The sequence below is a fragment of the Drosophila grimshawi genome, unplaced genomic scaffold (assembly GCF_018153295.1).
Source record: "Drosophila grimshawi isolate 15287-2541.00 unplaced genomic scaffold, ASM1815329v1 contig_1367, whole genome shotgun sequence".
Taxonomy (NCBI): domain Eukaryota; kingdom Metazoa; phylum Arthropoda; class Insecta; order Diptera; family Drosophilidae; genus Drosophila; species Drosophila grimshawi.
Window position 1 is genome coordinate 167,351 of NW_025062889.1, and position 13,837 is coordinate 181,187.

The 13,837-nt window shown below is 43.3% G+C and overlaps 6 protein-coding genes across 6 annotated transcripts; 3 read left to right on the forward strand and 3 right to left on the reverse strand.

Annotated features, from left to right (window-relative positions):
• Position 1: 1 nt before the first annotated feature.
• Positions 2-803, forward strand: LOC6568707 (MRG/MORF4L-binding protein). The gene is made up of 2 exons (XM_001995303.3): positions 2-447; positions 507-803. Exons 1-2 carry the CDS (start codon positions 81-83, stop codon positions 689-691), a joined length of 552 nt encoding a protein of 183 aa, XP_001995339.1. The 5' UTR covers positions 2-80; the 3' UTR covers positions 692-803.
• LOC6568706 lies at positions 687-1,117 on the reverse strand. The gene has a single exon (XM_001995302.3). The coding sequence runs from the start codon at positions 1,026-1,028 to the stop codon at positions 804-806; it is 225 nt and encodes a 74-aa protein (XP_001995338.1). The 5' UTR covers positions 1,029-1,117; the 3' UTR covers positions 687-803.
• Positions 1,118-1,309: 192 nt separating this feature from the next.
• On the forward strand, positions 1,310-2,740 carry LOC6568705 (SCL-interrupting locus protein homolog). The gene is made up of 2 exons (XM_001995301.3): positions 1,310-2,128; positions 2,183-2,740. The coding sequence occupies exons 1-2, from the start codon at positions 1,411-1,413 to the stop codon at positions 2,725-2,727; spliced, it is 1,263 nt and encodes a 420-aa protein (XP_001995337.1). The 5' UTR covers positions 1,310-1,410; the 3' UTR covers positions 2,728-2,740.
• LOC6568704 (protein transport protein Sec31A) lies at positions 2,719-8,568 on the reverse strand. Its single transcript, XM_001995300.2, has 10 exons — positions 8,452-8,568; positions 8,034-8,246; positions 7,006-7,978; positions 6,702-6,945; positions 6,534-6,646; positions 5,335-5,425; positions 3,881-5,274; positions 3,397-3,816; positions 3,132-3,203; positions 2,719-3,068 (listed from the first exon to the last, which is right to left on the reverse strand). The coding sequence occupies exons 2-10, from the start codon at positions 8,228-8,230 to the stop codon at positions 2,880-2,882; spliced, it is 3,693 nt and encodes a 1,230-aa protein (XP_001995336.1). The 5' UTR covers positions 8,231-8,246; positions 8,452-8,568; the 3' UTR covers positions 2,719-2,879.
• Positions 8,569-8,852: 284 nt separating this feature from the next.
• Positions 8,853-10,444, reverse strand: LOC6568703 (dynactin subunit 2). Its single transcript, XM_001995299.3, has 3 exons — positions 10,242-10,444; positions 9,232-10,150; positions 8,853-9,171 (listed from the first exon to the last, which is right to left on the reverse strand). Exons 1-3 carry the CDS (start codon positions 10,275-10,277, stop codon positions 8,987-8,989), a joined length of 1,140 nt encoding a protein of 379 aa, XP_001995335.1. The 5' UTR covers positions 10,278-10,444; the 3' UTR covers positions 8,853-8,986.
• A 604-nt stretch (positions 10,445-11,048) lies between these two features.
• On the forward strand, positions 11,049-13,650 carry LOC6568696 (F-box/LRR-repeat protein 2). Its single transcript, XM_001995298.3, has 3 exons — positions 11,049-11,224; positions 11,299-12,564; positions 12,621-13,650. Exons 1-3 carry the CDS (start codon positions 11,171-11,173, stop codon positions 13,323-13,325), a joined length of 2,025 nt encoding a protein of 674 aa, XP_001995334.1. The 5' UTR covers positions 11,049-11,170; the 3' UTR covers positions 13,326-13,650.
• The last annotated feature ends 187 nt before the right edge of the window (positions 13,651-13,837 follow it).

Below are 13,837 nucleotides of genomic sequence, written 5' to 3' on the forward strand. Positions count from 1 at the left end.
ATCAAAATTATCGGTGTATTACATGTGGGTGTGTGTTTGTTTGTGCATCCCTGGCTGCCCCAGACTCGCCAAGTGCAAAAATGATGGCTAAAGACGAATGGTCGGCGGAGGAGGAGCTGCAGCTCTTCCATGCAATGGAGGGCCTACGTCCCGTTGGCATCAACAAACACTTCTACATGTCCTGCATTGCGGAACGCCTTTCCAAGTCTCTGAACCGGGAAATGCCCAGCGATCTGATCTGGAAACATTTGGGCACTATGTATAAACTAAAAGAATTGGATGAACTCGAATGCTTGCCATTTCCAAATGAGGAGCGCGAATTTTGTTTGCCGGACAAGGATTATGCGATGTTCGTGAGCAAAAAAACTGTTGGTCTCAACGCAGCTAGCGAAGATGCCTCAGATGCGACACCAGCTCCATTTATGGTTTCCGATAACAACAGCAAAGGTAAAATGAAGTCATCTAAAGGCGTTGAAAATTTTAAATATCGTCTTGGTCATTTTCAGCTACAAAATCCTCAGCTGGGCAATCGGCAAACATTGGTAAGGAGGTGGAAAAGAAGTTGCCTGTAAAAGTCTCAGATTTGCCTAAGCGTCCAGCGAAAAGGACGCGCGGCTCAATGTCGAATGAATCGATTAGTCCATCAACCACACCGCCACCGATGCAGAGCAACAAACGTCGTCGTATTTAATTATTTTTACTTAGTTCTTTATTAACAAAAAATAGTTTCGCTATTAGTCGTAGTTAAAACATGACCAAAACTCTTGACTTTAAAATATAATGTAAATGTATATTTATGAAAATCAATCTTCAAAATCACTCGAGTCCGACTCTATTGCCCCATTTTGTGGCGTTTCCGTTGTCATTTTCATGGAATCCAGAAGGGATTTCAGCAAACGCTTGTTTAAATGATCCGTTTGTGTTAATTCTCTCACGGGCTGCGCTTGCTCTGTGTCCTCTACTTCGGCTGGTGGCGCTGCTGGTGGCGTATTCACCGGCATCGCATCGATGTTCTCCAAATCTGGCATTTTTGGTGATATATTTCTTTTTGCTTAACAAATTAAACCGCACTCTGGCGTTTGTTTTATTTTTGTGTGTGACACAGCTGCTAGGGCTCCAGTAAATTAAGTACGTATCTAATTGGAGTTTGTTTTGCCGTCCCTGGTTTATAGCAGCCTTGTGCGCTTGAGCAGTGCAGTGTTGTATCGCGACCGAATTCAATTTCAATAAACAATTAAAAAATATTACTATTAAGATATTTTTATGTTCTTTCCTTTAGACACAGCTGTTAGGGCTACATTGAAGGAGTTTCAATTTCTTTTTGCCGTCCCTGGTTTGTAGCAGCCCTGTTCGCTTGCGCAGTGTAGTGTTGAATTGCGCCCCAATTCAATTTCAATAATCAATTAAAAAATGTTTTTGCCCGAAACGGAGGATATGCTGCCACGAGCGGCGCCCCGGCCATGTACGGCCGTACCGCTGGGTCACGTTGATGAGATTGTTAAGCCAACTGTGCCAGAAGTCTCCATACTATTCGGTGAACCGCTACAGCAGCAACAAGCTCAAATACAACAACCACAGCAGCAACAATCAGCGTCTGCGCAACGCCCCCTGAGCAATTTTGCCACCTGGAAGAAGCAAATCCTGCCCCGGGTCAACTTTTCGCCGGTACTAGTTACCGAATTGGGGCCTGGCTCGCCGCCGGCTACTTCATCTGCTGGCAATGACTATAATTATCTGCCCAGGGCTCGCTTTAATGAAGAGCGCACCACGCCGCCCAGAAACATGAATGTTGGTTATGCTGCTCCTGGGCCGTATGCCACAGATCATCTGGGGTCGGCACAGCGCTTGCCAAATCAAAGCGATGTGCTCACAATATGCGCAAGCACCCAAACCGAAACTGACAGCATCCGATTAGATGCTAAACTCGATCTCAGCAATTTGGCTGAGAAAAAAGACATTAGAGAAGTGTTGGCCCTGCTGGAAATGATGCGCCAGGACCAGCAGCAATTGCGACGCCTATGCGAATCGCTAGCTCAGCAGCAGGAGAAGCAGCAGCAACTTCCCACTCAAAGTCCCAAGACATACAAGGAGACGGCTTCTCAATGTGATTTAATGGTGTCCAGTAAAAGTAAATGAAATTAAGCAAAAAAATTGCAATTTAAATATCTCAAAATTCTTCCAGGCAATTCAACAGTGAAGCGAATAACACCCACTGTGCAGGATTACATAGTTGAGGAGGAGGATGAGGAGCTGCCTGCAGTGATCTATGAGCTGCCCGCGAGAATGAATCCCAAATTTCAATCGCCACGCGCTGCACCACCAATAGCTCAATCCACTGGCTATCGAGTGAATACACCAAAGGCTAAACTTGCTCCCGGTGTGCTGCCCAAGCCCAGCACCGAGCAGAGCATGGTCATGAATGAGCTAGCCCTCAAATATTTGCCACAGCGTCAAATCCATGAGCTAATGGATGAGTTGCATGTGTCGCCAAAGGCGACTGCCACAACGCCACTGCGTCCCATTGATAACTTTGTCTCGAGTCCGAGCAACATGTCCAATGCCTCCTACAAATATCTCAAGAAATATCGCCTGTTGCCCGAGGAACAGTTGGGCTACGAACAACATCATCAGTCGCCGCAAGGAATCCCGAAGATGCCACAGCAGAAAGTGTGCCAGGAGCAGATGCTGGATCTGGATAATATACGCAATCAGCCAAAGTTAATATAGAAAATAATTGTTTATTTTTGTAATTTTCAACTGCAACTAACAGAACGCAAAATAAGAGTACAGATATATATAGAAAAGCTGCAGTAACATAAAAGGGATTTTGATTTTTTAGGGGGGAGTTGGACAAACCACACAATAATAATCGTAGAAATTTAGCGCAAAACCAGATGCATTTCGGATGCCGATTGCAGCAGCACCTTTAATCCCTGCATAAAGCCAGCACATTGGGCGAAATCGGTGCCAAAGGCGATCCTAGTGTGCACCTCGAGGGCATTTGCATAGTCGGCGATTTGAATATATTGCACGATTTGATTCAAATGCTGCACAGTTGTCGCTGTTAGCTATTTTTCAAAAAGTTGTTTAGTTTTTAATTGTAATTTTTTCGTATTTTATTTAAAACTTACCCTGCCATCGCGCAGGCAATCATAGAGATTTTCCAAGCGTTTCACAACATCCACAAATTTCCGTTTGGTGCGCTGTAATTAAATTTATTAAATATTTAGTAAGTTTGAAATATTTGTGGTTTCTGTTGAAAAATGTAAAGATCAATCTACAACATTAACTGTTATTACTTATGTTAATGATAGTCATATATCGATACTGCGCACGATAAACCATTTCGATAAACGGTCACACTCTGTTGCTCTAAAATAGTAACAGTCCGCTTACCGGATCATTGGTTGAGCTTAGGCATTGATTTTTCAGCTCCTCGAGCACGGTTTGCAAATAGATATATTCCTCTGGCAGTGGCGGCTTCTCCTTGGGTGGCTCCGGCTTACGTTGCTCCTGTATGGTTGCCGGCTGTTCGGTATAACCAAAGGTTTGCTGTGGCTGCTGCTGCTGACCGGGCCAATATTGCTGTGGTTGTTGTTGTTGTTGCTGCTGCTGGAAATTCATTTGTTGTTGTTGTTGGGGGAAGCCCTGCGGATTATTGTTGGCAGCTGGATTGTAATATGAAGCAGCAGCTACTGGTGGCACACTCTGATATTGATTGGGATCCATGTAGCTATTCGGATTTTGATTCGGATCTACTCCGTACAACGGATGCAGTATTGCTGCCGAAGGCTCCGCTGATGGTCTCGGTTTTGGCTAAAATATTATTATGACAAAATGAGTAAAATATTAAATTAAATAAATAATTAAAAGTACTTACTACTCGTGAGGATTTCAGAGCAGGTGGATCATTCCAGCCGGGCGGTGGCGTCGGATTGCGCTGTATATTCTGCACGAGTGGAGACGGTGCTGCTTCAATAGGTGCAATTCCAGGCATATAATTGCTTTGTGGTGCACCAATAAATGGCGTTGGATTATATGGTTGAGCCGTTGTTATGGGATTGGTATTGAATGCACTCGTATTGTAAGACTGTGGCACACTCGCAGGCTGAGCAATGGGAGCAACTGCACCAGCGAAGGGAACTGCCGCAGGGACTGGCATTGGATTGTAGGCCATGCCATAGGCACTCGTGGGTGCTGCCACCGAAGGATCCAACACATATTTGGAACGCGAATGCAGACCAGAGCCAGCAGTTGGCACTGATGGTACACCCGTAGAGCTGGCATTGCTGTGCGGACGTGGTGGATGTGTTGAAGGTGCTTCAGCTTTCATTTGTGGCGGATTAAAAATTTGCGCAGCTGGCTGAGCTGGCAGAAGATTAAGAGGAACTGCCGCTGCTGCTGGTGCTGCTCCTGGCCAGCTGTTGCCATTTGTGGTAGCATTTGGATATGGATTGAGCAGCGGCGGTTTAGAGAAGGAGCCACGTGGCTCCATTTGACGCATATATCCGCCAGTTGCAGCTGCAGGTGCTCCAACTGCTACTGCTGGTGGAATGCGGTCCACGTTGACTGCATTGCTGATGCGTTCGCGTAGCTCATTCAGATCTTCGCTCTCCGCATTGGCCCTGCTCAACGTGGTTATATACTGCAGGGCGGCAGTCAGGGCGCCTTGAGAGGCGAGCAGTCCGCTATATTCCGAAATGAAGCCCGCAAAGCGACCGGCGAGGTCAACGGCAATGCCCTGCTGCTCCAGGGACTTGGTGAGCAGCATCACCACCTCGGCCAGCTCCTGCAGCTCGCTAGTGTTGAGCTTGTAGTTGTGATTCTGTTGCTCCAGCTGCTTCAGTTGATACCAAGCAGCAACTAGCTTATCAATGCTGCCTGCACAAATATAACAGAGCATTGCATTTCGGGTCAACTCAATGCTGCTCGACGACGATGACTCATTCAAGAGACGATCTCCAAGTCGCTCACAAATATCGACCAGTTTGCGTTCGCTGTGCTTGAGTGCCGCAACGAGTGCCTCCTTCCAAGAGTCCACCGTACAACGGTTGACAAAGTCCAGCCAATCTCGTGTGACCAGTGCTGAGATCACATTAGACAATTCACTCTTTTGCTGCATCAAATAGCGTGTTTGGATGCGTGTCAGCGTCTCTATGCCCGCCGTGGAGGCGATGATGAGGGCCTCGGGTATGCGCTGCGCTTCCAAGCACAGCTCCACGGCTGCCTCCGTGTTTGCCGTGAGGATCGCCTCCGTGATCAGACTGTCAGTGTCTGCAAAAAGGGAAAGTATATTAATATATATTAATTATATATTTTAGTTATTTCACTTACGATCACCGCTGGGTATTTTAAATTGAGGCCTGGGCGCAGCTGGATATTCGTTGGATAAACCATCGTAATTATTTTTGTTGTCGTTTGTTTGCTGTTGAAAAGTCGAAATCATAATTATTTAAATTGTCTGAACCAAAATATGTATATACATATATACATATTTATATATATATAAATAGATATATGTGACTTGATGTAAATGGCTTCAATTACAGACTTACATTCGGAAAAAAATCTAACTGAATTTGAGAAATTTGCCAATTGTAACTCAACTTAAATTTGCGTTTTTATTTTCTTAATCAAATTTAGAACAAATATTTTTTTCCGAGTGTAGGTCTGTTTTTTCTTCTTGTGTGCATCCGATTTCTTACCGAAATTTCGGTGCTTGAAATGATGCTTTGATCGCACTCAACCTCAGAAGAGTCGCTCTACGCGTAGGGAAAATACACACAAAGCAACCCCGAATGTTTGGTAAGCATGAGAAATTGTTATCAGAATAAAAATACATACTTCGAGCAAAGATGAACAAACTAAAACTGATAACGCAACACAAATCTGACACATACAGCCGCGGTCAAAATAATGGAGCAATGTTAAAAAACAAAATACTTACAGTATGGTCAAACAAAATAGGAACATTTATGTGCAAAAAAACTAAATTCTCTAAATTTATTTAGATGGGATAGATATAAAATTACGAATAATAAATAATACAATCCTTTCAATTTTTGTCACAAATCAGTCGGTGGAAGTGGAATTCGGGTGAAGCTTCCTTATTAATAAAAACTAGATATGATATGTGCATGTATATATTACTACGTTTAGTACGTGAGGTTGCACAACTCTCACCATTACATTGACTCTCTTAAAATAAGGTCAACCAATCGATTTGACAATATTAAGACGGTTTATAATAATTTAACGGGTTGGTTTTCTATTGTAATTGTATTTTAAATCATTTCCCATTGAGAAACCAATAATTTGTTGTTTTTTGCACAACAGAAGGTAAAAGATATATCTATGAGTAAAATGAGCGAAAGGATTATGAAAGGAGTGGCTATGAAAATATTACGAAATTGCATCATTTCTATTACTTAGACCACAACTGTATGTGCATAGGTTTTCGACAAGATAAGAGCTGAACTAAAAGCTATCAAAACACATAAATGGAACAACTGAATAGAGCGGAAACAACTCACATGCGTAAGAGTTGATATACGGGTCGTGAGGGTGTCCACGTCAGATTGTGAGTTGCTCTCCGGCTCTTTGACGAACTTGCTGAACTTGCCGTCGCAGTCATCCTTATTGTAACCTGAATAAATACATATATTAACATCTGTTATTACATTAAATGTATATATGCTTACCCAATAGATTGAGCATCTCCTCCTTGGGATTGAGCTCAAAGTTCGCCTTGATGAAATACCAAATATAACGGCCATGTTGATCCGTTGATTTATCCGCACGTTGCCGGCAATAATCCGAGTAGTTATTCTCCGCCAAGGACAACTCCAAGGCATTCGCACGCTCCACAAGACCTGGTTCGGTGGTCAGCTGCGACACCTGCACCGTCCGCGAGTTGCCATTGAAACTGACCAGCTTGCCACCAAACTAGAAGTAATTAAATTACATTGTAAAACTAATAAGAATTAGGACTATTTAAATACTTACGCCAAAGGCAACGCCACACGGCCGTTTCATCCATTTGGGTGCGTGCGTCAGATCGTGATAGACGACTTGCGTGGCCTGCTGGGGCAACGGCTCCTGGGCGAGTTGATCCATGCCCGGAAAGGAGTCGGCAATCTTCTCGGAGGTGTGCACTAAATGATGAGTGCCGCCATGCAGCGAATAAATCGAAACAGCGCCCTCCAAACTGGCGCTGGCAATCAACGCTGGATTACGCGGACAGAATTGCACATCCGAATACCAGGATGCAGTGGTGGCCACCTCTGAAAGAATTTCCCCCTCGGGTATTTTCGTATTTGGATTCCAGCAGTATATGCGATTATCTTTGCCACACGAGACCATCAAATCGGGATCCTGCAAACACCACGACATGCCCAGCACGCCACGATCATGGATCTGATAGGTTTTGGCCGGTGCGGTGGCATATCGCAAATCCCACAATTGCACAACGGGAGCCTGATCATCCTCGGATGCCAACCATACCTGGGTGGCCACCTCTGGATGCCATTCGATGGCATGCCAACGAACCCTCGACTGCGTATCCGACAACTTGATAATCTGCTGGCTCTTGCGCAAATCCCAGATAACGCAACGTGTGCTAAACACTGAGGCCAAAATATGCTGCACTTGCCGATTCCATGCCACATTTTTGACATCCTCCAGCGGCTGGGTCTTGGCGCCCGGATTGAGTGGACTAACAGGGTTATTTAAATCCCAAATATAAATTTCCGATTCCGAGGCACAGGAGGCCAACAGATTATTCAAAAATGGATTAAAATCCAGACCACTAACGGCACCCGTATGCTTGTCCTGCCTGGCCAACAGCGATTCCTCATTGGCCAGCAACTTGGCGGCGGAATATACATTAATATGACCAGCCTCACAGCCTCCCACAATAAGGCCATTCGAATGGGTGCCATTATTCATGCCATGCGGACTCCAGATGAGCTTCTGAAATCTATTGAGATTTTTATTTTATATTAGTTATTAATTTGAATTATTGCGCCAGTTACTTGTAATCGCTGGCCACACTGGCCTTGAGCTCCAGATCGTAGCTGGCATCGCCGATGCTCGGTGAGTAAATCTCCAATGTGGCATTTGCATTCGAATCAAATTGCTGCGCAGCGGTGCCGGCGGCCAATAATATTTGTTGCTGCTGCAACGGTGACCACGCAATATTCACCGTTTTCTGTAGCTCCTTGATTTTCATGTTTGCACTTCCTTAACTGCAATTAAACACAAGTTTCAAGTTTTGTAGTTGGATTTAGGGAATGAAATTTATCGCAATTGTCCAATTGGAGCGAGCCTCGTCATCACTTTTTTTTCATATTTTTCTTCTTTCTCATTCACTATAAATATTGGCATAGCCCGCAAAATGCTGGCTTTAATTTAGTTGCTTCATTTGTTTATACAATTTTAATTGTTACTTACACTCGTTTACTTCCTTCTATTTATATGCACTTAAATGTATTTAAATATAATTATGGTTCTTGTATTATTTTTGTAAGAACTATGAGCTGTGGCACAATCGATGCTGCTATCGAAAGCAGCAACACGATTTCGATTGCCTAGCAATTTAAATATCGATATATCGCTTGTAGCGATGTGGACAGTTTGATAAAAATTTCCTGTGCGCGCGTTTTTTTTAAATTTGGAACTAAATGTAGAATTAATCGAGATCAAATCATAATTAAAGTTCTTGATTTTAAGAATCGGACACAAATCAGACGAAGTTAAGGCTATGGAAGGTTTTGACTAGTGCCAATCAAAAAAATTTTTTTTTATACATTTTAAGATGAGTTTCGAGTCAGAATCGCATGCTTAACTTTAAATTTAGTATTAATCTTGTGCGTAAAAGCTTCAGAATTTATTTCAGCAGCCGTATTAATATAAATAAATATATATATATATTCACGTATAATGATTAGAATGCTAGATATATCAGATGAAATGGTGAGCAAATTAATTATTTAGCGCTTGTAATTGCCGTAACACGTTGATCCACTTTAGCCACCTTTGAGTTGATCGTCTCTAGATTCTGGGCAAAAGTCTCCTGTACAGAATGCAAAAGTTCTTTATTGTTAACAAGGCTAGTGGTGATAGTGCCCTGTTTCTGCTCAATTTCCGCGATGATTTTGGCAAAATTATTTGCTAGAAAAGAAAAGAGAAAGAACTTTAGTTAAATAAATTATTTACAATTAATTAATTTACCATATTTATGCAAGGATTCCAGAGCCTGCATGCGTTCAATGACATGCGGCAATATTTCGACAACTGGCTCGGTGCGTTTAGCAATATCGTAGAGCTCGGAGATCTTTTGATCCCGCTTCGCATCCTGTGCACTGCCACTGGCCTTCTCCGCAATGGCATCCATTTTCCCAGTCAACGAGGAGAGACGCTGCTCGATGGCATCCAGTTTATCCGGTTGGAGCAGTGCCGCCTTGGTGCTCAGATGTCGCACAGCTTCGAGCACATTGGACGTATTTGTGATCGCTGTGAGGCGACTCAATTTCTCAGGTTGGGCTCCCACTGCCTGCTCCAACTGATGCAGACGCTGTTCGAGTTGTGCCACGCGCGCTGTGGCAGCGAGATCAGTGCCTGGAGTTGGTAGCGCTGTCAGCACACCAGATTGCTTAAATTCCTCCACTTGGGCAACAAGTGCCTTGACTTGTTTATCATTTGGCATCTGCTCCTTGCCTAGCACTTGCTCCAGCTTTAGTGTGTCCAAGACACGCTTTGCTGTGCTGATCACAGTGGCAACGGCATCATACGATTGCTTCTCTTCATCGGCAATCTTGCGATCTACTTGCAATGCGGCCACTTCATTGAGTAGTTCATTCATTTCGATCTGCAAACGCTGACACTTTTGCATAGGCGTCTCCCTTTCGCCCTGACCCACCAACACGTACTCTCCGCCACGCACATCGTAGCCACGGCACAGTCGGCGCCCAATACGATCCGTGAAATCCACATTCCCCTCCAGAGTTGCGCTGCTGAAGCGTTTGTGGGCAACGCTCGGCGAGATGTGCATCCGCTCAATCGCCTCATTCTCCGGCTCCTCCTCGTAATAGTCCGAGGTGTCCACCTCTGGATCATCGGCAGTCTCATATACATCCGGTTGGTCATAAGCCTGCATGGGAATAAAAATATATCAAGAATGAGTGTACCCAAAAAAATAAATATATGTATAAAATCTGCTTTCTTTTTTAAGCTGCACTTACAATGCCGGGCAAGTTTTGAAATTTCGGATCGGCCATTATGTTGGGCACTGCGAGTCTTTTGTTTAGCGCACGTTTCGAATTTGTGGATTGTTATTCGTTTGGCATAAACTATTGCAAATAGCTTTTATTTGCTTTTAAATAACAAATTGGACAGCACAGCTAAAAACTGATGTCATAGACCTCAAAGTGTGACCAAATTGCACAAACTAAAATGGCAGAAATAAGAGCGCAAAGCAGCTGTGCTCAAGAAAATACTAAACAAGCAATGCATTTGAATTAAGGTATTGTTTTAAAGTGGTTCTGCGAAGCAAATAGATAATGAATAATTAATAGAAATGGGAAGTAAAGTTCAAAACTAATTTCAAAGACTTTAAATTGCGACCAGCTAGACCGAATATCAGCAGTGTATTAGATTGGCAATGAATTTGAATTATGCTCGCTGAAAGAATTAAATAGTTAAATTAAATTTAGTTAGTCACTTTTAGGTATACTGTATTTTTTCACTTCCGTAAGTGGTAATTTTCAGAACTAACGGACTTAAAGTGTGGCCAGTTGGTCCACTGAGACACAAAACAGCTTTGTTCAATAAAATACTAAACGAGCCAAACATTTGAATTACGTTCGTTTAAAGTCTTAACTCAAATTTGCCTTGTTAATAAATTAGTTCTGTGAAGCTAATAGATGCAATACTCTAAATGGTTATTCGCCTTATAGAATATTGTTCTTTTTGCTCTCTAGAGCAAATGGTAATTTGGAGAACTTACAATACGGCCGCACTGGCACCGATTGAATAGTTTGGTTTGGTTAGAGGGAGGCAAATCGGGTTGCATATATACGGTGTGCTAGTTATTTTTTGCTACTCGAATACCAAGTCAGCTGTCTATATATACATATGTGCATATATTTATATAGAAATATATCTATGCAGAATGTCGTCGTCTCTGGACTATTGTCGATATAGCTATAGTGATCTGCCGTTAGAGGTAAGGGACTGTTTGGGATCTCGGCTCGTGACCAAAGAGTCAGCTGATTGACGAAGAATAATTATTATTCACAGATTGTGCTGCATATATATAAATATCTGGGCTATACAGATTTATTGGCAGCTGGCACAACATGTCATCGCTGGCGGAGCGCCTTGTATCAAACGGAATTCATTGAACGAACCCGTGTTCGTTTCTCAAAAGTTGTGCTCTCGGATCAACATAGTCCAGCGTTGGATTTGATGCGTTGCGAGCGACGCTTTCGTCATTTTCTATTCGAGGATGTGACGCTGGGGCATGTCCAGGTGCTGATGTCATTTATTGGCCAGTCGGCGCATTCGCTGAGCCTCGACAATGTCGATCTGAATGATAAGCAATTCTATGGCATGCTGCGTCTGTTACCCCATCTTCAGTCGCTGGCGGTAACCCGTTGCCTGCCTCTGTTTATGTCGGCGACATTTTTGGACACGAGCACTTGTGATCTGAATGCAATAGCTGCGCACTTGGCCAGCATAAAGGAGCTAACCATATGCAAAAATCAATATCTTACGGATGCGATTCTGTTTCGGCTGACTGCTTTGATGCCTAATTTGGAGCTGTTGAATATGTCTGGTTGCCAGATCTCGTTTCATAATGCCATCTACAAGCGTTTCTATCCCAACGAACCAAATACGCCAAGTGAATCGGTGCTGACTTTTAGATATGTTCTCAATGTGATCGTCCAGCAGCGAAAACTGTTGCGTAGCTTGGATTTTAGTCACACCCTAATCGGGCACTCGCTGCAGGCGCTCTCTGATCTGAGTCGAGTGGATGAAAATGGACAGCCGGGCTTGCAGCTCCAGCGACTCAATCTTGCTGGCTGTGTCCAACTGAATGCGGCTACCATCAAAAGTTTCCTCAACACACAACCGAAATTGAGCGCTTTGGATTTGTCTGGCGCGATGTGTCTGAATGATGATTGTCTGGCCACAATTGTCCAGGCTAATCCTCAACTGCTTGAGCTGCGCATAAAGGCTTGTGATGGAGTCACCAGCGTTGGCGCCGCCAAATTGAGGCTCTTAACGCGCCTGCGATCTTTGGATATCTCCAATTGTAATGGCATCAATGGCAATGGGATTATGGAGGGCGTTGCAAGCGAGGAGAATACTGTCCTCTTGGAGTTGAATGTTTCGTATTTGCCCATCTGTGAGGAGTCGATCAAAACGATAGCCAGAAATTTGCATGCATTGCGCACTTTGCACTTGAATTATTGTGTGAATGGTGTCACGGATGAAGTGGTTCAGGTCATCATTCGGGAGCTGCACTGGCTACGGGAGCTATCCCTGGAGAGCTGTCGCCGGGTAACGATAACAGTTGTATATAAGTATACATAATAATAACTCTTATTAATTTGCAGCTCACGGATGCCGCGCTGACTGGCATTAATTTGTCGAAGCTGGCATTGAATGAGACATCCATCAGTCCCCCGTCCAACGTTGTAGGACTCGAGCCCGCCGCGGGCCCAGTGCGAATCTCGTTGCGCAGCAAGGCTGAGGAGGAAATTGTGCGTGATGCGAAGCGTAAGCAGGCCATGTTTGCGGTCTACGAAATGAATCTAATTGACGAGGAGGATTTTGAGGGTCACAATATACAGGAGCTGCGCGGATTACGCTCCTTGAATCTCCGGGGCTGCAATACAATTAGCGATGTCTCCCTGAAATATGGCTTGAAGCATGTGGAGCTGAATCGGCTTTTGCTCTCCAATTGCCAACAGATCTCGCTGCTGGGCATTGAGGCGCTGGTCAACAATTGTCCCTCCTTGGAGATACTTGATCTATCCGATTGCTATACGATCAATGATCAGGGCATCAAGATAATTACGGAAAAGCTGAAACGTCTGCGTTCGTTGGACATCAGCGGCTGTAGTCAGTTGACGGATCACACAATCGATGCCATCATTGTGAACTGTGCCTGCTTGGAGACCCTTTCGATTTATCGCTGTCGTCGCATGTATACGGACATTGAAGATCGACTGTCCGGCGTGCGCAACTTGCATATGGACAATATCAATCCTATTGATAATGCCGAATTCTTTCGTGTGAAAAAACGACTCGATTGCTGATATTTTGCGGCAATTTTCGTTGTATTTGTACTATATTATTTTCAATTGTACAGTTTTCGCTAGTCTGGCAGCTAAATAGCTAATCATTAATCTAATATGTATGGCTATTTGTAAATATAAATATATATACCTACATATATTTGCTCCATGTCCTCCCAATAAATTAACATAATTATGTAAGTTAGCCAAATTGAGAAAAACTGAGTAGCTGTGATTAATGTGAAAAATTCAATTTTTTGTTTTTTATGTGAGTAATATTAATATTTATGAATGTTGTTCAACAAAATAAAACTAATCATGACTGTTGTATTTGCCTTCGTACAAATTAATCGATGTTTGTTTTATATAAAAGGTTTTGTGCACAAGTGTGTAACAGATAGAAGAAAGCAACTTCGATATAGCCATGTCCGTCTCAGACTGTAACAGCTAGAGAAGTCGACTTATCGACAGCAATAAAACCCACAATTTTAAAGGCAGAGACTTCTTATTGATATATTCTACAAATTAATAAA

Bases quoted from the DNA above. Each gene is read 5' to 3' on its own strand.
- LOC6568707 (XM_001995303.3), top strand. From the start codon at position 81: ATGATGGCTAAAGACGAATGGTCGGCGGAGGAGGAGCTGCAGCTCTTC. The intron at 448-506 runs GTAAAATGAAGT...GGTCATTTTCAG, and splicing joins TTCCGATAACAACAGCAAAG to CTACAAAATCCTCAGCTGGG.
- LOC6568706 (XM_001995302.3), bottom strand. From the start codon at position 1,028: ATGCCAGATTTGGAGAACATCGATGCGATGCCGGTGAATACGCCACCA.
- LOC6568705 (XM_001995301.3), top strand. From the start codon at position 1,411: ATGTTTTTGCCCGAAACGGAGGATATGCTGCCACGAGCGGCGCCCCGG. The intron at 2,129-2,182 runs GTAAATGAAATT...AAATTCTTCCAG, and splicing joins TTTAATGGTGTCCAGTAAAA to GCAATTCAACAGTGAAGCGA.
- LOC6568704 (XM_001995300.2), bottom strand. From the start codon at position 8,230: ATGAAAATCAAGGAGCTACAGAAAACGGTGAATATTGCGTGGTCACCG. The intron at 6,946-7,005 runs GTAAGTATTTAA...AATTACTTCTAG, and splicing joins CGTGTGGCGTTGCCTTTGGC to TTTGGTGGCAAGCTGGTCAG. The intron at 3,204-3,396 runs GTAAGCGGACTG...ATTTAATTACAG, and splicing joins TAAGCTCAACCAATGATCCG to CGCACCAAACGGAAATTTGT.
- LOC6568703 (XM_001995299.3), bottom strand. From the start codon at position 10,277: ATGGCCGATCCGAAATTTCAAAACTTGCCCGGCATT. The intron at 10,151-10,241 runs GTAAGTGCAGCT...ATTCCCATGCAG, and splicing joins TTCAAAACTTGCCCGGCATT to GCTTATGACCAACCGGATGT. The intron at 9,172-9,231 runs GTAAATTAATTA...TTTCTTTTCTAG, and splicing joins GGAATCCTTGCATAAATATG to CAAATAATTTTGCCAAAATC.
- LOC6568696 (XM_001995298.3), top strand. From the start codon at position 11,171: ATGTCGTCGTCTCTGGACTATTGTCGATATAGCTATAGTGATCTGCCG. The intron at 11,225-11,298 runs GTAAGGGACTGT...TATTATTCACAG, and splicing joins ATAGTGATCTGCCGTTAGAG to ATTGTGCTGCATATATATAA. The intron at 12,565-12,620 runs GTAACGATAACA...ATTAATTTGCAG, and splicing joins CCCTGGAGAGCTGTCGCCGG to CTCACGGATGCCGCGCTGAC.